This window comes from Falco naumanni, chromosome 4 (assembly GCF_017639655.2).
Source record: "Falco naumanni isolate bFalNau1 chromosome 4, bFalNau1.pat, whole genome shotgun sequence".
Lineage (NCBI taxonomy): Eukaryota > Metazoa > Chordata > Aves > Falconiformes > Falconidae > Falco > Falco naumanni.
In genome coordinates this window covers 24,238,361-24,264,564 of record NC_054057.1, presented here as the reverse complement: position 1 = coordinate 24,264,564, position 26,204 = coordinate 24,238,361, and the positions used below count along the sequence as shown (strand labels likewise).

The 26,204-nt window shown below is 42.1% G+C and overlaps 1 protein-coding gene across 7 annotated transcripts in view; it reads right to left on the bottom strand.

The window, feature by feature from the left end:
• TNS3 (tensin 3) overlaps positions 1–26,204 on the bottom strand; it is a 198,195-nt gene that overhangs the window by 49,542 nt on the left and 122,449 nt on the right. For all 7 annotated transcript variants that reach the window (XM_040592171.1, XM_040592168.1, XM_040592166.1 and 4 more), the window contains 4 exons: positions 17,371–18,630; positions 1,699–1,877; positions 1,236–1,353; positions 1,062–1,145 (listed from right to left, as the gene is read on the bottom strand). In XM_040592171.1, coding sequence (XP_040448105.1) covers positions 1,062–1,145; positions 1,236–1,353; positions 1,699–1,877; positions 17,371–18,630 — 1,641 coding nt within the window. The remainder of the gene's footprint in view (positions 1–1,061; positions 1,146–1,235; positions 1,354–1,698; positions 1,878–17,370; positions 18,631–26,204) is intronic.

Here is a 26,204-nt window from a genome sequence, read left to right as displayed (position 1 = left end):
ATACAGCACACTAGCTATTGCATCAAAATCCACCGTCAAATTTATTGGAAACTACTATCAAGATCCTGCCTAAGACAACCTAAGATAGCCTAAGCAATAAAACTATATATATGCACATAAATTAATGCCTGAATATCCTCTAATGTGTACAATTTAAATGAAAGTCTGTGATTTTTATTTGGGTTGTAAATAAACTATGTTGGCTTCCTTTTATGTCCAGCATTTTCTGAGGCAGTCAAGCAAAACACCTGTTGTTTTTTTTTTAATTTAATGTTTTAAAATAATTTTGCACAGAAAAAGTGACATCTAACAATACTTCACTGCTATTTTTAGCAGCAAAGAGTTAAGGCCTCAAAGAAGAATCCTTTATTAATAAAATTTATAGCTAGATCACTTTAAATCTTTAACCATGTAATCATCTATTACCAACTACTCTTCCACAGTTCTGCATTTACATACTGTATTGTGGCAAAAAACCCTTCCAGAACATTTCACTCCTTTGATTAAGAATCTCCTTGACTTGAGCATAGCTACTGCCCAGCTCTACTGTCAGCTTCACTTGCCTGGTAAGAACGGCAACATGCACATCACCTTTCTTCTCTCCGATGAAGGTAAAACCTACTAAAAATAATAAGGAACTCAATTCTCCTGACAGTACTATTTTGATATTATCAAATACCAGCAGCAAGATCATGGAACACTGAAACCACGCACACACACATGCAGACAGCGTGACCAGGATAGCCTCAAACACCGAATTGCATTTCCTCTTACTGCAGTGACGCAACTGCCTCATTGCTCCGCACCAGTTCTGGACACTGAACATGAACACGAGGTGCCCTGTTGGCAACTAATGGCATTAGATCTTTCTTGGATAATTCTTCATTGTTTACTACTTTTTGATACAACTAAAGCAGTACTGCTAAACTCTATTTCTCCAACTTGCACAAGTCTAAATTCATCAGGTATATGTCCTGTTTATAAAGGAATAACCATGTTGGTGTTAGCTGCCTTCATACACAGATCAGTTTCAAATTATTTAAGAAGCAGAGTTATCTTACCAGGACTGGTTCTGTATAGCTCAGGTGGGCTGCTGACCTTTTGGCTGGAAGGAATCCGCTGATGGTATAGTGGAGGTGTTTTTACTAAGAGAGAAGGAAAAGCACAATTCCTCTTCAGTAACAGCTAAGATGTTAATAGTGCTATTAAAATAAATAAATAGAGACAGGCCTTACCATACGATGTCTCTGGTGACAGGGGAAAAGCTGGTGTAGACGGAACAGCTTCATTTCCATTTTTTGTGGGGGAGAAGATTCCTCCATCTATTTCATCTTGGTAACGTGCAACAGTCATCTAGAAAGGGCACAAAAAAGCAAAATTACAGTGAGATAATTCCCACTTCACCCTACAACACGGTGGGATATTTTTCATCAGACTACAGAAGGTTTCATATAATCTGATCCACTGTTCCAGCAGAAAGATCTTGGAACACTGAAAACATGCAAACATGCAAGAGAGGACAAAAGCAGGACAACCTTAAACAAGGAGCTGCATTTCTGAGGTGACTACAGTCATTTGTTCTTATGGCCACGATGCAGCTGTTCAATGGCTTCACACTGATCTTGGACACTTAACATGGGCTCCTTGCTGGCCATTCACTTCAATAAATAGTTTCTGAAAAAAATCTTCATTGTTTACCTCCTTCATCTCTCCCGCAGGAATGGGTGATGCTGGATTTACAGCTTGGTCAGCAGCAGGGGACTTCATCCATCCACACCTGCCGTACGACGCCTGCCCAGGGACATCATTGTCGTACTGCCCGACACTTAACTTTCTGATCCTTCCCCCCGCTGCATCCTCACCTTGCGTACCTGTTGCTGAAAACAAACAAGGTAAACTGATTAATAAACATTATTATTTTTTTTTAGTTAGAGCTGTTAAAACAAGCTTATCTCTTTTGCCTTCAGTGATTCCCTTCAAGAATGCTCATGAAACAACGGGTTTCATAACCGATTTACAAAGCCAGGCAGGGGAACCAGTTATATGTAGTCAGTCTCGCTGGCCCAAGCTGGACCGGACCCGCGGGACACCAGGTGCCAGCCTGCTGATGCTGGGTTTGGCTGAGCTCGCCCCGTGCCAGCGGCGCAGCCTGTCGGCAGGGGGCGCTGCGGGCAGCCAGATGGAACTCATCCCCATCCCCATCGCACAGCGGCTCGGCCCCAAACCCACTGCTGCTCTCCAGGGCTGCATTTCCCCCCCAAAGCCAGCTTCTTTAGAGCTAACACTGACCCCGGCCCTTATAAACCCAGCTGAATACTGTACACCTCCTGTGACACACATGGCAATCACACTTAATCACAAAAATCGGGTTATTAGATACACACAGGAACTGTAATCTTTTGGAGGAACAGAGCGCAAGAGTAAGCTGAGTTAGCAGAAAAAAACGGGATATTCAAGGGCATAAAGTACTATTTCTTTCCAAAGTCACTCTTAAGACAGTATCATTAGATACAGCTTTAGAATTAGCAAGACTTTACACTTTTTGCCATCTACTCCCACCAGCAGGCACTTGCAGAACATTCCTGAGCAATTGCTTTTTCCACCCTTCTTCATATGTCAACAACCAGGATCCCTGAGTAGTCCTTACTGTGCAGCCACAGGACACTACAAGAACAGCCGTACACATGTAGCAACTTTTCAGATACTCCTCTGAGAGTTTTTACTGTCTATACATGCAAAAAGATCTTTGAGAATTAGCTATTTCTCTTAAAAGACCTGAGGATTTCTAAAAACACTTATTTTTCTGGCTTGGTGTCATTTAAACACTTACTAATCATTTCGAACTGTTAAGCACGTGTTTTCTACACACCCTAATGCCAGAGCCGTAACAGCAGGAGTCCAATCCGTGCCCTTCATCTAAACCAGCAGGTGAGCTGACCCAGATCCCTTGGATGCTGAAGGCAACGGTGTGCGCCTCCCGCACACGTCCCCTGCCCAGCCCAGGTTGCTGGCAGGACCCCAGCTGTACCATCTGGCCTGCAGCCCACACGTCTGTATTACATGTAAAACAGACATGGCACCTTGGTTATGTAGCTGAATTACCAAGCGTCAATGCATAAACAGGTTTCTGTATAGCAGAACAGGTTTTTTTCCCAGGATTAAAACAGACAGGGATTTCAGACTAAAATCCATGGCGATCTTACATTGACATACATATGCAGCAACCTGAACATCTTGCCAGGAGGTAGTGGCTGATTCTAAAAATATTAATAAGCCTCTTAACCAAACTACAGAATTAGACACTTTAAAAAAATCCAGCTCTGCTACTATCAAAGCCGGTGTGACAGTAACTACTACTAAAGCCAATAAGTAAATAAAACCCTGCTAGTTTTTTAATTTTGAAATTTTGAAAATTCCATCATCAGGGTAAAACTTCAGGGTCCAAATTTAGCTAGTTATTTATTTTCAAGTCAATATAAATATACCTAGCATATCTTCAAAAAGACACAGCTGAGATTCTGGGTTTATGGTACAACTTTGAAAACTAAAATACTTTTGAAGCACCCATATTTTAAACACTTACTTAACCTTCTTTCTCCTGACTAGAAACTTTATGTGTGGTATTTCAGGTGGAAAGAGTATCTTCTGACAATACCACGAGCAAACTATATGCATCAAACAACATCTTCGAATCCAGAAAAGGCCATGAAATCACAAACATCTTCGAAAACTCTGAAGTGATGCTAAAAAGTCATGAAGATTTCTACTGAAATGGAAAGACACTTAGGAAGGTAGGCAAGAGTTCACACTAGTCCAGAATTTACCGATTTTTTGCATTGGAATTCTTTTTTATTTCTCATTTCTGTAAAGAAAAATGAGTGGGAATCACCACGCAGAGCCCCAGCCTTCGAAAAGACCGTGTGAGTGAGGGCACTGGCGGTCCCACCACTCCTGGCAGCAGGAGCCAGGGCACCACGGGAGAATTTCACTCCATTTCCAGCCAGGTCATTAAGGCACGGGCAGTTCCCTTCGGAACACGCCTCTCCTAACACAGCCACACAGACCACTGCATGAGAGAGATGCCCACCCTTCGGATGAGTCAAAACAGGCCTGAAAATTTAGCACAGTTTTTACTCATCACGCTAATGAGAGGGCCTTGTCATCAGTGAAGTACTTTTTGGTAGGGCACGTAGCGATAGGATGAGGGGGAATGGCTTTACACTGAAAGAGGGCAGACTTAGATCAGGTATTAGGAAGAATTTACTTCCCTGTGAGGGTGGCGAGGCGCTGGCACAGGCTGCCCAGAGCAGCTGTGGGTGCCCCATCCCTGGCAGTGCCCAAGGCCAGGCTGGACGGGGCTGGGAGCAGCCTGGGCTGATGGGAGGTGTCCCTGCCCGGGGCAGGGGGGGCAGGAACTAGGCTATCTTTAAGGTCCCTTCCACACAAACTATTCTATGACATTGATACACTCCATGTCATTAGCGTTCATACACTCGTGAAGCTTGTAACTTCCACAGAGTTAATATAGTCCTCAGAAAGCTGCAAGCAGGTACCTCGGGGCAACTGGACACCTTCCTCAGACTGGAAGTGCTTTACCTACCAGATTCCCAGCAGATGCTGGATGGCAGTGGGGAGAAGTTGAGCTGATATACTGCAGTAAAGCTTAAAGCAAATCACTTGAATCTCAGAGATTAAAACCAAGTGAAGAAGTCAGCAACAGACAACTTAGTTTATTAGTTTTGCGAATGTACTTCAGAGGTGCCTCACAATGTAACAGATGTTTATAGTTATTAATTTAAAACAGGGGTCCTCAAACTTTTTAACCCAGGGGCCGGCGCGTGGATGAAGTGGCAGGCAGTCATCTGCGGCTGCTTGGCTTCCCCCCCCCAACCCCTGGCGGGGGGGTCTGTAAACACCAGGGGCCAGACTGAGGACCCTGGGGGGCCGTATCTGGCCCGCGGGCTGTAGTTTGAGGACCCCTGATTTAAAAGGTGCATTTTACAGTTAGGAGCCAAGACTTCTTAGATGTCACATCATTTATTTTGTTCTTGTAGTGTAACTTAAAGTTTTGGCAGAGCTTTATAAACATCTCGCACGTTTATTTCTTCCAAAGCATTTTTTGCATGCTCTTATTTCTCTCTTTTCCCTTGTGAATCACATTATTTTTTTTTTCCCCTGAAGAAGAAATAGCAACGTTTCAGCAGATTGGCATCAGAAGAGCATCAGGCATTCATCTCGTCAGATGGTTATCACCATGCCAATGCTACAGCTAACAGAAGCACGACCAGCAGCTAAAGGTTAATCTCTGGTTTCTTTAGCTGCTTAGCTTTCCTGAAGTACTACTGAGAGGTATTTGTAACTATTAGAAAGAAAACAACACTAAGCTAAAAATCCTGTCTGCAGTGGCATGTCAACAGCAGTGCTCCATCTTGTATCTTAGTGGTCCCGGCTCAACTTCAAACACTATTACGTTAACTCCTCATGTGTTACACGTTTGTATTTACCAAGTGCATCAGGCACACTACTAGAAAGGTCCACGCTTACTTTCAGTTACCACAACAACTAGTGTGATGATGCTTATGCGTTTCCACTGGACTCACAGCTTGTGGGCTAGCCTCAAAACCAGCTTTACGTGAGAGCGGGGCAAGCACAGAGTACGTGGCTGGACTCTCTGGGAAGAACTTTTCTGGTGAAAAGCTGGACCGACAGCCATTCTGCCCATTATGGAAGTCCTTATCACTTGGAAATTAGAATAACTGGTCTTTTCCAAAACGCAGCACAGTCCATTGAAGACTTTCCCTTAACTTCTACCTAGTTTGTATCACAGCCAACCGCACAAATTACAGTCAAACTAGAAAACCCTTACAACAGGTATTTATAAAACCAAGTTTTTAAGAAAGTTTCACCATCTTGTTGTTTACTCCTCTGTAAGAGGTTCTATATCCCATTATAACTTTATGCTTGAAGAGATGCAGTCACCTTTGAAGGTTTCAATATTCCTTCAGGCCACTCAATTGCCCTTCTACTCCTCTGCATTGTTTTTCATGCTAGAGGGTTTTTTTTCTTTTTAAACAAATGCAATGTATTATAGAAAAGACTTACAGAAACCCTCTAAATAAACTTATTCACACTAGTTTGGGGGGGGGGGTTATAATGCATTAAATCACAACAGTAAAAAAATGCTTCAGAGTCTCTAGACTCACAGGTTATCCTTATCACTACCAACAAGAGTAAAAACCATAAGTTATTTATCCCTTGAATAACCTGCAGGCTCCATAAGGTACTTCAAATTACCAAAGCTGAATAGAATAGAATGGAATAGACTATTTCAGTTGGAAGAGACCTACAGCAATCATCTAGTCCAAATGCCTGACCACTTCTTTAAATGCCTTTCAGTAGGACCCAGTATAACCTTCTCCCTAATATTTCCAGGAACTGAGGTTAGACTCGCAGGGCTGTAGTTCCCTGGGTCTTCCTCATAGTCTTCTTGTAAACTGGAATGACAGTGACTGGCTGGGGTCCTGTCATAACATCTGCCAGCTCCTCAGTGCTCTGGGATGAATCCTGCTTTTTCTTCATCCCTATTAGTCAGGTGACCATCTTTAAATATCGGTGCAATGAGAGACTAGGCCTATTATACCCATTTCTATAAATGAGCTTAAGGACTTAATTTACAAGGACTTGGTTTACCTTTACAAAACTGCATGGTTTTCTGCTTAGAAATGCATCTAAATGGTATTTCAAAATAATCTATACATTTCAGAATACCAATATCATTAGACTAGTTTGAAACTCTAAAAAGTAAAATTAACTTTGCATTTATCCTTACAACCCAAAAGGCATGGCAGCTAAGGAGGGCATGAACAGGAAAAATGCAGGAACCTTACAGTAAGTGATAAAAATCTTTTTTATGGTTGTCTCTGTGGAATGAACAAACAGTTCACATTAAGGGGGGGGGGAAGGTAAGAAACTCCCTTGTACTCCTATTCCATCAGAAACAAAGCCATCATAAGCCAAGGTTTTACAGTTTAGATAACTCTCCTTGATTTGCAGTGGCCACTCACTAGTCAAATGCCTTTAAATTCAGTCTCAAGAAAACAAAGGCATGTTGGGTCCCTAATTTTCCCAAATTTCTATCTTTTTTAACTTCTTTAACAGCACTTACCCTATACATTGCACAACTAGAGGCCACTCTTCACAACAGTGATACCATTGATAATATAGCCAAAATAATGATAATACCCAAAAGATCATCTCTGTAAAAAATATTTTTTAGAAATGAATTGTTCAAGCAGTACCTGATTTTATGTTTCATCTAATCCATCTATACACAGTTCACCACTACATTAAGCTCACTGGTTCATAATTTCAGGTCATCCCACCTTCAGAGGGCTAAAAGGTAGTTGTAATTTCAGAAAGTGAATCTCCTAACAGGATCGAAGACACTGAGCTTCACAACATGGAAGAAGACTGATGTGAAAAAACACAGCCTGAGCCACGCATTTCAGAAGCTCCACCACCTCCTTTGTTTTCAAGTGGTCATCTTAGATTTGGTTACTGAAAGATAATGGTCCAGTCTGCCTTTCAACAAAAATGTATACATGACTTCTCAGCTAGTCTGAAAGATCATTGGAATGCCCAGTATTGCCAGCAATCCTGAATCGAAATGCCTTACTGTTTTGAAGCGTGAGCTCCACCAAAGCTACATGCAAGGACCTTCACATCCTTCTTCACTGGTGGGACCCAGAACTGCACTTGATACTCAAGGCGAGGCTGCACCAGTGCTAAACACAGCAGGATAACAACCTCATAAAGCAGTGTTATTTGACAACAGTGCCTTCAGTCAACTGCAGAGCAGTTTAGACAATGCCAGATGATAACAAATCACCAAGAATTAACAAACTGGAGCCATTAATTGTAATTTTTTCACATTTGAATGTAAGATCAAACACATTTTCATTTAGAGTATGTTTTGGAAATGAGCACAGATCTACATCAGTTTCAATGCTTAATGAAAATGTGTTAGACTGTCAGATTTTATTTGTAATTTTGTAACTAAATGGGTAATAAAAGCTTGTGCATATATGACATTTTGCTTTTCTAATCAAAAGGTGTTATCAAGCTTTGAATCTAATACTATTAACATCACATTGGCCATAACAAGTTTGAAAAATACTACCACATTGAAACTCTGGAAAGCAAGAACTGCTGCCATCAAAAGGGAAGAAATCAATTATTCAGATTTTGAAAGATACTAATCTTAAAAAGTCCTGTGCTGAAATTTTCTGACAGGTTGCAAACAGAGGGAATTGTTATGGCATGGCAATACAGTTGTCAGAAACTGTAAAACTAATTTTAACCACTTCAATCATCAACAGTTACAGTTAAGATCATCTTCTCCGGATAAAGCTTAAGCAACATTAGCTATTATTTCACAAATAGCTTCTCATTTAGTTATCTTCATTTATTCCCCAGCAGGATTTTTGGCACACTGAATTCATTTCAACACTATCCCCTTCACAAGAGACAAAACGTAGCATTTATATATTCAAGAAAATCTGACAAGTATCTACGCAAGCCACATGTATATGGTTTCTTCAAACCACCTGTGGTTTGCAAGGAAAACTTACTAGGATGTATGTTTAATCAATCGACCGACCAACAGAACTTAACAGACACTGTAATTAAGAAGATAATACCTACAACAAGTAACAGACTCTGCAGACAGACAATTGGGAACTCGTCGCTGTGTACAAGCACGTTACACAGTGGAGTGCAGAGGGGAACAGAGCATGTGCACTGCAAGCGAGCTTCTCACCGTAGCTTCCACCTTGGGGAAAAGCCAGCACAATGCAAGAGGCTCTACCAATTCAACCCACCGAGCGACACAACTCCGGGTTCCCTTGAGAAGGGTGCAGCGAGAGCTCCCCGGGGCTGTTTTTCCAGTGCCCCTTTCACAGCACCCAGCACAGCCATGAAGGCTCAAACAAGGCTCTGGGGAGAATCGGGTCAACATTGCAGAAGCTCCCAGTGCCGCTGCCTACACAGCTGTTGACAAAGACCTGCGTAACCCTGAGTACCCGTTTCTGTGAAAAACGGGGATTCAATCTGACAGGAACCTTAACAATTCGTCAAGAAAAAAAATATCCGTAAGCTAACTTCTAAAAGAAAAGCCTTCACGGACTGCCCCACGTACTAAAATGTTACCACAACACTATCCAAATCAAAAGTGACTCTCTCCTCTGGCACCATTTATCTTCTAGAAAGTTTAAGATTTTTGCAGAAGGCATTTAACCATCAAGCTTGCAAGACAGCTTTATGCTTAAACAAAAGCAAATCTGGTTTAAGAATTTAGAATCAGTGTTACAATCACAAATTTAAAGGAAAAATAACATCTTCCAAGATAGCAAGACAAAACTTGAGCTAAACATAGTTGTGGTGGGAAAAGGACAAACAAACGTATACCCGGACAAAACAAAATTATGTGTTTCTGATGCAAATGCTAACAGAGTATCTTGTTAGGCTCAAATGTTGAGATTCACAGCGCTACAGGAACACTGGCCCAAAGGGATTAATCAGAACAGAAGCCAACTGAGCTGTGTCTGCAATACCTTCAGTGCCTCAGTCTTTCTAAAAGGTAGTAGTGCAATTGCAGCCTGAAAAATCAATTTGTTCTTGAAAAAAAATGCCCCACGTTTAGCAGTGGTTCACCTGCAAACTATTCTTTTTTCCCCCATCTAGAATGGCTAGCAGACGAGCAGTCCAAACTCCTTATAACCCATAAGCCTAACAAGCAAATGAAAAGGTCTAAACTCTACCCCCAAACCCAAGCAGGCCATTAAACTCGTCCACATAGGACGTGGCAGCTCTGCAGGCCTGGCCGCGTTGGCTGCTTAGGCTTTTCGCACCGTGCCAGCGCTGGGCAGCAAGCCCGTGGCAAAACACAGAGGGGTATCTCCAAACATGTACCGAGGTGTCCTAAGGATGCTACACTCACGCCCCCATCCTGGCAGTCACAGGACTGAAAAAAATCTGTACATGACAAATTGATTAAAAGTTATTGCACTGCTAAATGTTAACTAAAATTCCATTTTTAACTTTACCTTAAAAACTAATGTAACTACATTTAGCTTTGTTTAAAAGACAGACTCTAATTAAAACTCTCCTAACATCAAAAGCTCAGTTTTTAACTTTAGTTTAGCTGAAAACTCCATTTAAATTTACTGTTAACCACTGTAAAATTAACTCCAAGTCAGGTACTGAAATCTTCCTGTGTGACGGAAACAACGACAGGTTTTGTAGTGTACTGTTACTACGTGCAAGTAAGGCACATGAGGACTTGGGCAAGCTTTGCTCTCCCTCCCGTCACTTTACAACTTACTTCAGACAGACTGGGTTTGCTGTCCCACAGAACACCACAGAGTGAATGGGAACATCTGGAACAGTTCAATGCTTTTAAAAATTACTATTTAATAAAGGTATGCAAAAAGGATTTCTTCCTCTTCTCCCTTGTCTGCGGATACACTGTAGCATGATTTATGATACTGTAATTTGGATTATCTTCAAAGATTTATTTTCGATAGAGGATAGATCTCTGAAGATGTTCCAGACACTTGTAATCAGATGTTTAGCCACCTCATTTTTATTCATTTTACAGGTTGGGATTTTTTTGAGGGAGGGAAGATGGCTTTTGTTTAATGCTTAATTCTTCACTGCGCTGATAAAACTGTATGAACTCCACACAAAACGTAAGGCTGTGGGAGTCATGTGTCTGTGTTCTCTCCACCACATCAGGTGGCCTAAGGATGTTTTAAGACAATATTTTCAAATACAGTAACTCATGCATGAAGAAGAATTATAATTAGCTGAAAGCAACAATATAATTTTAACCTTATGGAAAATACAGAACCTCTGTAAATGCTGGCCTGTTCGGACAGACACACACCTCTTGGTCACAGCGATGGGAACAGGCTGCACCAAATGTCGAATACACGTGTGCATGTGCTTTGCCTTAGTTTGACTGCTTAATTCTTCAACTGCTTCTAACATTTTTCTGAAAATGTAAACTTCAACACTTTAAGAGTGAAAAGGAGAGGAGCGGGGATGAGACATGGCTGACAGTAAGACAGTAATAGTAGGTCTTACTCAAAGTGGGTAGAAGTCTTTCTATCCTCTATGTTTATTAACAGATTCTCACTTTTACTGTTTTCCAAGTAAAAGCAAAACATGGTTTTAGCTTTCCTTCTCTACCCAATAAGCATAGGCTTTGTGATAAAAGATGGCTGGTTTGAGGAAATACGTCTTACAAATGATCTTTGATAGTAAACCCAGGTTATGTGTTATTAAGCCTGAAAGAACAGACGTAGAGCGAAGTAAAGGGGGAACATAAAGCTGCAGAGAAAAGCTTACATACACATGAAAATCTCAAGCTACAAACTTTACTGTATTTAAAATCAAGCACTACTGCAGCACTGTGTTACCAGTAAATGGCAGCTTCATCCGCTACCAGCAAAAGAATGGGAAATCTTAGTATACTGTGCACCGATTCACCTCCGACAGGCAACACATGTAGTGCTGAAGGAGAACAGACGTCGTCAGCCACTGTGCTACATGGTCCGTATAACACAACCTAGAGCAAAAAGGAATTCAAGGCTCACTGTCTGCTTCTTCCTATTCTCCAAAACACTGAGCACTTAACCCAAGGCATAATTTTGTACAGAACCTAGAACTCTATTGCATGGGCAGTCAGTGCTTTGTGCCATGTTAGCCTACGTCGAGTGTACACGTGTGTGAAATCCCCTAGGAAGAAGTGTGACAGGAGAGGTAGGTGCCTATCTGTCCATTGGTGCAGAAACACAAGCAAAGAGAGGTAAGAACCACCACAGCGTACATCCCAGCCAGGACACACAGCTTTCGTTCTTACACTCATTCTTTCAGCTTTGCAGGGCACTGGGAACATGTGCCTGCCTTCTTAAGGCAAGGCCTTCCGCCCACGCAGGCAGGTTACCAGGTAAGCCCACCACCCGCCCCTCACCTCGCAGCCAGGCACAGGCACAAGTGCACCACGGCAATCCCACTCATCCCCAGCACCGTGTGCACGCTCGCCCTGAGTACCCCTGCCGTCCCTCCAGCCCCGAGCCCCTCAGCCCTGCCCTGCCAGCCCCTCCATCGCCAGCCAGGTCCCCCTCCTGACATACGTGTTGCCTCATGGAGTGTTGAAGTCACCGGGTGCAGAGCTCCCCCTAAAACCTGCCTGTGTGAGACCAACCATTGCTCACCAGTGAAGGACCGCTGCTTTGGTTATCCCTTACCCATGGCCACCTCCTCAGCCCCACAACAACCGGCACTGGTCTGCCTACAGGTTCCACCTCTCGCGCTGCATAGTTCCAACAGCTCATTAACTGCCTTGGAGAATCTCCTGCTTATCCTCATTCTATGAGCCTACTCCAGGGTAAAACACACCAGCAGGCCTGTGCTCTGTTACCACAAACTGACAATGAACGATGACACACTGTTGTTCTTTTAAGGGATTATTTAGCTTATATTATAAGGTTTTCTTTTCTTTCTAATGCAGCATGTATTTTAGCCTTTCACTGCAAGTATGCTGAGTACTTCAGCTTTACTACACATGTACACGCTTGTGCAGGGGAATGGAGACAAACTGAACTGATGCTTCAGCTGTGCACTGTGGAGAGAAAGCAACATTAAAGTCTGAAGAGGAACTTTCCATGACATTACACATTAATTCGTTCCCACACCTGTAGGGAATAGGCTTTTGACTTCAACAAACCACGATGAGTTATGTTTTTATCCAATTTACTGTTTAACGCTTAACCCCAGTGAGTACAGAGGGTATTTGTTGCTAGTTATTAATCCCAGTACTGACTCACTAATTCGCAATTGGAGTATGAAGACAACAGACTTTTTAAGCGCTTGGGTCTGTACACTGACACTCTGAGCATCTGACAGACCTGCATACCCCTAGGGCCGCTTTCTCCACCTCTCCCCACACAGACACCACACGCCTATGGTCCCCAAAGGCAAGCAAACCGTCAACAATGTTTGAAAAAGGAAGGGAACTAACAAAGAGTATTTCCTTATTTCTTGAACTTTAGGCTTGCTGCTTCTTTTCCCAACCACAGTCAACATAGACTAATTCTGCTGTTTCAATTTATCTACATATGTTCTCATACAGCTGAGGCCTGGGAAATGGTAGGGGCTTTGCAAACAGCAGATTACTTTGCCAGTGTTCTGTTACCTGCCCTAGCAGAGTATCATAATGTTTGGACTACGCTTCTGGATTTACTCCTTTGAAGTGCCAGGCAGAGTTTGAAAGAACCTGTATCAGAACATCTGCGTTTTATGCTCAGAACTATGACCATCATCTGGATTCAGATGAGACATGAAACGATACTCCTACTCCTGTTGCTTCCATCTGACCATCCCAATTCCCAATCTTTCCTCGCAGCTAGAATGCTCCCTTTCCAACAGATGATGTATCGAGGGGAAAACATTCCAGGTCTTCCTCATTCTTAACATTCATTCAGTCAAACTGCTTTTTCCCCTTGTTCTCTGTGCACGCCACGCGTAAATGATTCTGTATACTGTAGCAGCGCAAGTCTAGATATGTAAATAAATAAACCCTGCAGCATTTGGAACATCAGTATGTGCTGGTGACCTCCTAATCTCAAGCAGGGGTGGCAGCACGCCACATATACGTATTGTTTTACCTTTGGAACCACGGGTTTAAAACCACAGTTTTAAAATCAAGCTCTTACTAGTTCTCTGGGACCAGTCTGCTGCATTTGAATTGCATTAGACTCAACATAAAATTGCACTGTTAATCACAATTAACATACCCAAAGGGTTCAAAGGGCAGGCAAGGAGCTCAACACATCTAAACTTGCTGCTTATCACTCAAGAGCAAGGCACATGACCTTCACACAAGGGAAACTTCTCAAGACACTACCTACATTAACCACAAGTAGTGTTTTCTCTAAAGACCTTTAGGGCATTCAAATGTACTCAGATGCCTAAAGGTCCTGACTAAATTAAAATACCTAAATCCTTACTATTCCAGCTCTCTGCATCTTCTACCAGAAGGTGCCATCCTCTGAAGTAGTAGTTGCTGAAAATGATGGTGCTTTAGCTTACACCCCCAGAAGTGTAAACTAATAATGCCTCCCCACACCCCACCAAATGACCCATTCAGTTTTGCTGCCTTTGATGCAATGGACTGTAACTTCTCAACAAGAACCACCACAAACAGATTCCAGCTGGGAATGTCCAACACAGTTTTATACTAGCACCCTGTTTCAAAGAGACTACTAAGGCTAGAAGATGCTAACAAGCTAAACAACACTGGCAGCACAAGGCCCTGAAAAATGGATGGTAATATGAAGAGAAAGCACTTTAAGGGCTAGACTTTTAAAGGATATTTTCCTAAACATAAATATCCTAAGTCACTATAAATATTATTAGAATGAGGCCCATAAATCTCAATGGCATAAGCCAAGACTAGAGGCCAACATAAGCCTCCAGTCATGCATCCTATATTCTGGATTCCACATGTTTTAGGGTCTCTACAGTGCTTAAATTCTAGACACAGTTCATTCATTTTGGGCCTTAAAAAAGCAAGGGTAACTCTTTACTTGCCACCTTCCTCCTCAAGTCTCATGCCAATGAAAGGCTCTGGGAGAACTTCAAAAGAATCTGGCTTCAGGACAGTAAAAGTGTGAATGGAGTAAGTACTTCCTCCAAGAAAAAAATTAAGAAAAGACTTAACACCAGTTGATTCATTCCCTGACTCTCCCTTAAATAATCAGCTTTCTTGCCAGACAAGGTATGCCCAGTATGCCGAAATAAAATGTTTACAAAGTATCAGATGGCACCCCTGCTGCAAGCTCCTGATTAAAATGAAAAGCGTGTTGGGGATCTCACCAATATCCGTAAACAGCTGAAGGGAGGGCGAAAAGGACAGAGCCAGGCTCTCTTCAGTGGTGCCCAGTGCCAGGACCACAGGCAGTGGGCACAAACCGAAACACAGGAGGTTCCTTCTGAACATCAGCAAACAACTTTGTTGCTGTGAGGGTGACTGAGCACTGGCACAGGTTGCCCAGACTGGTGGCTGTAGATAGGAGATAGTCAAAAGCCATCTGGACATGGATCTGGGCAACTGGCTGCAGGTGGCCCTGCCTGAGCAGGGGCGCTGGATCAGATAACCCTCAGAGGTCCTTTCCAACCTCAACCACTCTGTGATTTCAGTAGAAATGTGAGTGTTGCTTTGGAGCAGAGGGAGAGGATATGCAGAAAAAAATCAAACATCAGAAACAGAGATGCTGTTGATCCCAATTAGCACTTTCAGCATAAAAATTGTGCTCACCACCTCCCTTTCAGAGACATAGACCTTTATGTCTAAACACATCCATTGAAGAGGTCTTTTACAGACTTGAATTGGAAGTGAATTCGGAATCAGTACACAAAGTTGTGTTTGAAGTTCAGTATGATATAAACATCCTGTAAGGATGTTCATTATTTCTGAGAGAGAGGTTTAGAAAATAAATGGAAAAAATATCAACCCTACTTTTCCCTTGTGCAGGCTGATGAAGCACTGCCTTGCCACAGGCAAGGGCATCACAACAAGTGAAGGAGCTTCCTGACTTTTAAACTCTTCCCTCTTTCATACTGTGCCCTGTCGCCTCCCTAGAATTACCCAGGATTCTAAATGCTGTTTGTATATTCATATTTAATTCCAAATTAATCACTTTCTTCAAAACAAATCCTCTTCCAGAACACGCCCCAAGGACTGATATTCCCACCAGCTGTCATCAGGGCAGGAAGCTTACCTGCGTTACCAGACGTTACAAATGGAAGGGAACTGACAGCGACTCCTACTTCCTTTGGGAGATGACCAGAATTTGTGAGAAAAATTCAAACATCTCTTTTCAGATTCACACGTTTAAATACAGAATTGTAAAACATGCCTTATTCTAAACGACAATTTTATCACTTTCACTAGCTTTACTGTATACCAAAGAGAAGAGTTCTCTCCTGCTGGAAAAATCTCATTTTCAATTTGTTCATCAACTAATCATTTGGAAAGACTTGAGAGAATTACAAACTAATGCATTTAATCCTGTAAGAGCCATGAAACATGAAACCATGTATTAAAAACAGACAGTGAGGCAGCTCACATATATTCATCATGGATTTCTGGATTTCTTTAGTCCTCAGTTACCCTCCTCAACACATAATGGTGATTTCACCTTCTCTGTAAGAATCACCATCCTCAGTCACGTTAAGCCAGCACGTTAATGGAAACCACACACTAGTTAGGCACAGTCGTCATCAAAGGGCTTGGCACACCCAACTGGGCTGGAGCTGAAGCAGCTCTTTTGTGTCCCCTGAGGCAACAGACACACGTGCTGGCATGCTGGCCGACACAGGCTCAAATCCTGGAGACACGAGCAAGTCTTTCACCGCACCAAGACTGGAGGCAGGGAAAAGAAAGAGAGGAAGAGGGAAGGGAGGGAAGGAAGGGAAAGGGATACATTCTGCCAGAGGAATTAGACCACACAGAATTTTCAAACATGACAGAATAGCAGAGCTTGTTTTCCACAAATTTTAGCTACAGCATTAATGAAAGGTTTCAGTGGACTTGGGAAAAGACTACTAACCCTTTTGCAAAGCTGCTAGTTCTAGTAGCATTACTCAGGCAATACAGTCAGCAAGTGTTTGCTGATTATTTAATTGATTTCTGCAATCACATCAAAGCCAGAGATAAGAGGCAAGCACTGCGAGTTCTGAATTTTTAACCAGAAAAATAGTTTCAGAAAGAGTACGTTTGAAAATACTTTGCCGGCAAAGCTCACATTATTTATGAGCATGCTGCACAGAAACATAATGCTAGTAGCATTACACTAAGTTTGAAGATAAAATTGCAGAGCTTTTTCTCCTACTTTTAAGTGGTAACCATGAAAATGAAATTGTAACAATAAAAAGCATATAATCATAAATCGCAAGTCATTTCACTACAGATGCCTTCTAAAAATGTCTCAATGTAGGAATTTTGTTCCCTTAACATGCGAACTTACAACAGCCAAAAATCCCAACTGATGATCTGTAACAGGTAAGAATTTGCTGAACAGTACATTTTTCAAGCAAAAAAACAAGTGCCTGCAAAATTTACTTATTTTACATTAGTTGGATTCCATAATTTCTTGGACGGTTATGTAATGAGGGTATCACAAACTAATCCCTTGATGATCATCCTGGAAGTGGTAAGTCATGGCCTGAGGTCCTGCTGTACCATACGCAGAATACACAAGTGCTAGGAAAAGCATTATTTCAAAAAGCATTACAGCAGCTTACCATGCCAGGCAGGATTCCTCTTTGTGACCTCCAATTTGTCATGGAAGCCAGGACTCCTGCCATGCCCTTCCACTTCTACATCAAGGCTGGTGAAGCCATTTACTTGATTTCTGTCCCTGGTGACAGCGTTAATGCGGGTCGGGATAGGTTCAAATGTAGGGTCTAACTCCAAGATCAGCCTGTTCAGTTGTTCAATGGACTGATCTATATCCAACGTTGGAGAAGCTGCCAAGTCTCCCACATTCTGTCCTTGATCCAGACTGTTTGTGTCCCTCTGAGGCACTGGCCTTGACTGAAAACCCTCCGCACTGGTAAGTTCTGCTGCTTCTGCAGCACCTGACACGCTTCCTAGACCTCTCTGCACAGCATCTCTGCTGCTGGAGCCACGTGTTGGTGTGTCCGGGACTCGGGACTGGCTCTGGACACTGCCTGAATTCTCCACAGTGTTATGAATGCCAACCCTCATTTCATTCTCTGGGGTAAAACCATACTGGTGAGCAGTGACCATCTGCTGCTGGCGTACCCAGGTCTGAGTAGAGTAGTTACTTGGGCCGTAGGCTTGAGGCTGGGATGAGACAGAAGGATTCCGCTGCAATTGCCGAGCTGACTTTGCCTCAGTGCTTCCAAACGATCTCTCGTAGAGGGGATCCACACCAATGCCCAGGTCTGGGGCAAAAGTGTTGTGATGCTCTTCCCCAGCATTACTTCCAAAGCCGTCTGAAAGAAGCGAGTTCTGACTGCTCTTGTGGCAGCTGAAGTTCCCCAGGTGGGTGGAATGCTGCCCTTCTGAGGAAGACAAAGTCCCAATGCTGTCCACGCTGTGAAGGTCATGATTAGGCATTTCGTCATCCAAAATATCAGTCTCCCTGTCCTTCAGTTTGGTGTCTCCATTCACATGAACTTGAGCTGGCACGATGTGGTGAGTCCCACTGTACTTGGTTCGAGCATCAGTCATATCCTTGGTGGTGTTGACAGAATCCTCCAGACCGAAGCCACTAAGTAGCTGGTCCAGTTCTGCCTTCTCCTGGGGGCTCAGAGCCCGTTTGACTCCTGGCACAAGGCGCTCCTCAGTCTTGTCTGTCCTGATGGAAGCTGTCGAGTGGCCTGAATCACTGCTGACAGACAGAGTGTGATCACTGTGATCAGGACTGCCGGTCATGGGAACACCCTGAGCAACACCAGGGATACTGCTGTCTGAAGAGCTCTTCTTCCTCACTTTCGCATACAGACTGCCATCAATGGGACCTTGGGTGTGCAGCACTGTGAAGAGATAAGTAACAAGGAAAGGGAGAGAAAAGGGCAAGGCATTATATAAGGTGGCGTTGTCCCACACAACAGAAATACTGCTATCAGTAATGGTATTATCTCAGCAAAACTAAATTGGCTCTACAAACACAGCACCAACCAATGGCATTACCTTCTTCCGTTCTGCATTTCAATTTATAACAGTTTTCTTGATGGAAATATCACATGCCATTCATAGCTCAAGACCAAATACCCTTCCTCTCTTTTTATGCTGTTTCAAATGCATGTTTATGACTCCACGAACTCTTCATACTAATTCGAACACTTACACTATTACAATGCTAGACATTTGAGAGGCTGCCACCACGCATTTCATCCTGAGCAAGAACAGTAGGAACCTACCAGCAATACTCGCCTTGAACACCTATTGCGCAATCAGTTCATCCATTTCTACTTGATGGGCTCTAACTACACTGCAAAGAATCATTTACTCCTTTTTTTGGTGGTACAAGATAAAAAACAGACTTTCAATCAGAGCTGCAGTCCTTGGAACATAAGTAAGGCCTCTTCACAAAAGACACGCATGAGGAAATGTTAAGACTATGAAATTTCTGCATCTGTGTGGAGGATCTGGTATGCGCTTCGCTTTTCAATTTCAATGTAAGGTCATAATCCCTTAAAATCAGAATGTAACTCCTTCAAGAATCAGAATGTAACTCCTTCCCCAGCAGTGATGGGAAGATCCTAACTTTATTTCTGATCCCTGAGGTACTGACTCAACTAAAGTTTATGAATAACCATTCATAATAAATATGGGCTAGAATTTTCTGTTTGGAACATCTTTGGAAAATACCACACTTTCGCAGGAAAATGCATCTTCTAAGTTTACTAAGGCTGGGTGTTGAGAACCGACACGCTCCTGCTGCCAGCCGCACGAGCACAGCTTGCCATGCATCACTGACACCAGCTACGCGCGGAGGAGCTGGGTGAGCCCAGCTTTACCTTCCCACAGCCCCGTGAACTCCCGTGGGGCGCTTCACTGAGATGAACGTATCGCTTTTGATCACAGAACTGTTACTGGCATCCATGAACCTTCTCGCCATCTTGAGGCAAGCATCCTGTATTTTTTAACCTGATACACTGATTTTCTTTCATGCTGCAGCCACCAGCTCATCTTAGTTACTTCTTTTCAATAACCAACAAAAGTGAATGTGAAGCATGCAGCAGAAAGAGAAGAGAATCATAGCTAGAGACTAAAATCTCTGCCTTGGAACTGTCTCCTCCGTACATACCTCTACCTGTTTTATCACATATGTAATATTTTAGACATTATGCTTTACTGCTAACAGGAACACATAAAATATATACTGAACAGTTACACATACAAAATACATATATAAATGATAACTGTTGAAAAAAAAAAAAAAATCTCTTTTTTGCTGACCAGAAAAAAAAACACAACTTGAGCAGATTTTGTTTTTTTAACATACGATCAGGAAGTAAAAAATCCATTTCAGTTAAAAGTTCTACAGCGAGAATAATCTCTTTCCTGTTATTTCATACTACCAACACTAGCAATGGATAAAATCACAAAACACTGTATACGCTGATATCTCCCTGGAACATTTTAAAAGCTCAAGAGTTTATTCGAATCCAGCTTGTTTTACCCAAACCACTTTTTCCTCCCTCTGCATGTCAGGGCTTTCTAAAGCTCTCCTTGACACTACAGACCAAGGAGAAAAAAACGAAGCTGAGAGAGGCACATTCTTACTCTTTATTAGACTTGTTCATCCAACTACACCCCACACCACACAGTTTACACCAGCCTGAGGCAGAGTGTGGCTGCTGGGCTCATACCCAGTGCTGAAGATGAACATAATTATTTGTTTCTTATGAAAAGCTTTAGGAGTAAAGCTTGCCAAGCCAAGACAGTAAGGTGAGTGGTTCTACTTTCACAAGATGCAATGCTCATTTACCAAAACATTTATATTAAGCAGAAGTTTCTGAACAACTTTCCCTACCCATAGTTTGAGAATTGTTTGATAATAAGAAAAGTAGACCACAACAATTTAGGAACACGCAGATTTTTGTCAAAGGTAACCAACAGCTTAGCCTACACCTGTGGCAGTTCCAGAGCTGAAAGAACCATGGAGAGCCCAACGCATTTCGACATCAACTCTACCACACATTTTAAAAAGATACTTAAAATGGCATTGTGATCATGAAGCTTCTGAACTAGAAAGCTTTCCTAGGCTTTAGAAAAAACATTATTCAGAAGCTGTACTCATGATGGCAATGAATTCATCGGTTTATAATGGCAAGAAAAGTGGTCTGGCTGGAAAAAGCCTTCATTATGGGACACACTGCCAAGTTTCCATCAGTTAAAATACTTACACACTGGAGGTTATATGATAGGTTTAATAGATTTTAGCTGCTAATTAAAGGACAACTTTTTACCTTTTAAGGCCTAGGTACTATTACTTTTCTGATGTTGATTTTGAAAACAGCACATGCAAAAGACCAAAATACTCCTTTTCAGAACAAGCAATCAGGCTAGGGAAGAAAGAAAGCAGTTCCCCTTGCCGTAGAATTTCTCTGTGGGCAAACTGTTAGAAGTCTGTTGAGGTTTATGAGGTGTAAACCCCATGGTGAAAAGAGCTGCTATGCATGAGGGTTGAAAGTCTGTGTACAGTTATTAAAAAAGAGTATTCATGAAAAAAATACCATATCTAAGGAAAATACAGCCAATTGACAGCATCTCAACCTCCTCCATGCTGCGATTTCTCCTAAGCTCTCATTACTGCTAGGACAATGAAGCACGCTTGGCACTTCATGTGGAATTATGAATACAGTTACCACAATAAATTGCAAAATAAAAATAAAAGTAAAAAAAAAAAACACCAAAACCCAAAAAACAAACAAAATCCCAAACATCACAGAGTAACTATTAGGTTTTTTGGTTTTTTTACTTTTCTGTGTGCTTAATTTGCAGTTTAGAAACTAGACACGAAAACAATACAAAACTGCTTTGTTTGGAATAGTTGAACATCCTGATACAAAATACGCTTGAAGAGGTTATAGGTCTGAGCTGGAACGCAGTGAAGTCAACACAGGACTAGTGCACTTAACCATGAGGAAGCGTTCGTGCTGCCTTTCCTGTTACCCAGAGCCAGGTGCCATGATCCGCCAGACATGCCAGCCAGCCATCACTACCTCACACCAGGTGAAACACCCTAGTATGCAGATTTGGTTTGCCATACAGAAACAAGAAGTACAAAAGCTGTCAAATTCTCAAGTGCAGCCACAGGAGCAATGGAAAGCCTGTGTGTATCTCGCCCCAGCAGCCCCCCTGCACCAGCACACAGGGCTGCCCAAGCACCGCGGCCAGAGCATGGCCAGGACAGTGGGCAGGCTGCCAGCGGGCTGCCGACCCCAGGGTCTCACACGTCTGCGCTCTGTAAGCTCCAGAGATAACCCTGTGCAACACTTCTCCCACTAATAGAAAATTATCCAATTTATTCTGCGCTTCCCAGAATTCTGAGCAACTGCACACCATCTGGGGGTCTCCCATCTGTGAGCTGTACAGCTTCTATTCTGAATAAGAGACACAAGTTCAGCTTACCAGCAGCATCCCTACTTAACAAAACAGAAAAAAAACACCCAGAAAATGAAATTTAAACAAGAAACCTACAGTCACATAAGTGGATTATGAATCTCAAGAATTGTTCATCTCCCCTCTTTATGTTTCCACTCAAAACAACAAAAGCTTTTTTAGAAAGGTGTTGGGGTTGTGTGTGTGGGGGGGGTTAAGTATCTGTATACACTATTTCTACATGCAAATTGGAGAACATGCAAAGAGAATTCCTTAATATATATTTACTGGTGTTAAGAATTAGCACCATTGGATATAAATACAAAACCAGCTTTCAGCAGGAAAAGGATGGGGTTTTGGTTGCTTATGACTTTTGTTTGCTGTTTACCTATGAAGTATGCAAAGCAGAGCACACAAATGCTTCCTTCCCTTGGACTTTGGATTGGCTACAACAGCTTTACAACGTTCAGGAGATTGTTGGGGTTTTGTTTTGTGTTTTTCAAATTCGGAACAACTGACATTTCTTAGAGACTGTTCCTTTTCACACTGCATTTACCTGTTGGTACAAATCTTGGACTTAAACTACATCAGGATTCTGAAATATCTTTTGAAGTATATTAAAAGAATCTTTTTCTCTTAAAAATGCAGAAGTTGAATAGCTGTCTCAACTCTCAAATGATCCCATTGCTGGCTAAGACATTTAATTAATCACTACCAAATCCCAGTTTCCATCTGAGCTACAGCTACTAGTGAACACTAAGAAGAGATTGTAGAAAGCTTCATGTTTCTCTGAAGAGTTGGTGTTAACTGGTAAGCATCAAGGAAGGGTGTAGGAATGTTTTAGACAAGTAAAGGCTAGAGGAATTTCTTCCTCCCCTAACTTGTCATGTAGGTGAATGAAAATGTCTTTTTTGCAAACAGAGCTTTTCAAAAGTCCTTAAAAATATAGATCTCTATTACACTGAAGAATGGCACCTGTACTCAGTAGAAGCCTGATTGATAAATACTACTGGGAACAATAGTCCTTCTGAGACTTCTCATAGGGTTTGGCTCAGGGTGGCCCAACACAAAATTCTGCTAGAACAGAGGCAGCAAATTTGAGACAGAAAGGTGTGTGGCTAGGAGAGGAAAGCTTACCACCCCCACAAGTCTCTGCACAGAAACATCTCGTTCTCATGGGGAAACTCAGCAAATCCACTCTGAACCTTAAGCAGGAGTAACCATGGCTTTGCTATAGTATGGCCCCTGTTAAAAATAAAATCTCTGAAATCTGAGATTCTCCTACAATGACTAGAACTACTTTGTATAAGCAACTGACTGTGAGCTTTCTGGGCTTCCCAGTTACTACCTGTGCTAACCAACGGCACAGCCCTGTCAAAACTGAACACTGCGGCAGAAGGGATGATGTCCACCTGCTAGTACCTCTGTGAAATATTTTGGCACCATAAAACTGGCAGCTAGGTTTTGTGGCATTCCATGTTTCACCCTGTTACCTGAGAATTGCTGGTATGTGGAATACCACCAGACTAAAAAGCCTGAACAACCCTGGACATAAGCACGGTCTTATTCAGCATCAGCCTAACTGTTCATACAACAAGCCTAGGAACACCATCTATCAACAGGAACTTCAAAATGAAAGGAACTAACAGCTTGATATATTTTATACCCCTGACCTTATTACCTGATAAATGGAGATTATGAAAATCAGAAGGAAATGCATATACCTGAGAGGAGAACCAAGTACTCAACTGGACTACATAAGCAAACAATTTACCAGGAGTCCCAGTCCTGCACAAACTCCTTAAAAAAAAAAAAAAAAAAAAGGAAAAAAAAAAGTTAGCACCCAGCTATATAAAAAAGGCATTTAAGTTGCACCAAGAGAATGTAATTATAAAGCATGGGATCTAGATGTCCTACTGAAGTACCCATAGCTGAAAATACAGTCCACTGGCAAGCTTCACAAATCCCTAAGGCAATTTCTGAAAGCACCGGCGACCCAAACAGAGGTCATGGCGGTCACAAGGAGGCTGGTGAGCCCAACAGACACTACTTGGGATATTTATGCTAGAACTGGGGAATCGTATTATGTTATATGTCTATGAGTGAAGCAAGAACCGGAAATGTCTGGGACCCGCTGACTTTTGGCTGTGAACTTCACGGTCAGTACACCACCGCTCAACCTCACAAGAAAGCACCTGCCACTGGGGGATGAAACCATTTACTTGCATCTAGACCATTTTGCTCCAGTAAGCAACTGCATGTTTAGAAACCTCAGAGTCACCAAAAAAATGACCATTCTGCATCATAAACAGCTAGAAAAGTATGAGACTCACAGCTAAAAAAAAATGCACCTGCTCCTGAGGAACCTGCATATTTCAACTTCCAGATCCTGATCATAAAAAACCCAATTTATACTGCACATAGCAAACAAATTATTTTCAAATTTGCACAGTTGTAGCAAAGCATTCTTAGGTTAATTTTTTTCAAATTTTTATTTAATTATGACAAGCACCTACATGTAATTATCCAGTAACAATTTAAAAATATTCTGATGTGTGATGCTGAACAGCATTAGGAATTCAGTTTTACCTCAGACTTGCATAAGATTCGTCACTGCAAATCCAGTGGAAAGAATACAACTTAGTTGATGTGGAAAAAAAAAAAAAAATCAACTCTACCAAGAATTTTTTCCCCTCCTAACTTGGTTTAAAAAGAATATGAAATGCAGTATGAGGCAAAAATCACAATTTTATTTTAAAATATAGCATTTCTGCCAGGGGAGAACTAAATACACAGCATCACACTCTGCGGACAGTCAGTCCTTACAGAGCACATGTATACATCACGCAGTTTCACACAAATGTTACACTGGGCAGCCTGAGATACGTTTCTGAACCACAGTAACCCAGAGAATACTTTAGATATGACTTATTTTAAATGGAAACACCCACCACAAATCGATCTCCAATGACTCAATGATATCATAGTTAGAGAACACGCAAACAGTCAAAAGAAATACAAGGTTTACATTTTTATTTATGTGTGTACATACATATAAAGTACATGTATGTACACTATGTTTTTATATATAAGCTCTCTCTATAACTATACATATATGAAAACTGTATACATAAAAACCCACCTATGTAGATGTGGTTTATTTGTTCTTAAAACCAGGACAAATTAACAACTCAAATGCTATAAACCTTCCAAACACATGGTTTCAAAGTTGTTGTTCTCATTTTAGGTACCATCTTAATTTCATATTCTGTGTTTTTCACACTCACATATTTGGAACACCTCTGCGCTAGGACTTTTGGACTTCACTTTGCTCTTTCCCACATCTCCTCCCCAAATGCGATAACCAGCTTCACTGCAAAAGCAAAGCTACGCATACAGACAAGGGGACATTTTTGATCGAGGAAAATGAGAAAACTTATCAGAAATGCAAAACGTTATTCTGTGCACCCTGCTAAGGAACTGCACTGCAGAGGTCTCCTGCGCTCCATACCCCACCCCGATGTGCAGCTCCGTCCTGCTCTCACTTTTTCCGAGGAAGCAACACTCTCTAAAAGGCGGGAGTAACGCAGCTGTCAAAAGCCCAGGGAAGCTCGCAACAGGGGAGACCAAAGTAATGCTGGAATTTAGTTATCCAGAGGGCAGGGGCCCGCTTTCTTTCAGCCTGACCTCCCTTCCCAGGATCTGTTCCAGCTCCCCAAGCTGCCCAGGCTGAAGCCCAACAGAATTCCCACCCTGAATCTGAATTACGCACTCCCCCCACTACCAGGGGCTCTCTTACAAAGGAAAGCCTCAGAGCAAAGGCTATGCATGTAGTTTCGCTCCCATACATAATACACAAAGAGGAACTTATATAAAAATTTCCAGCTGAAATACCAGCACATACCAAATTCAGTGGCTTCCTTCCAAGTCGCTGTTTCCTGGCACTTCCCTCCTCGAAATCCAAACACCCAAAGGCAGGCTCAAGAGTTAAAAAGAG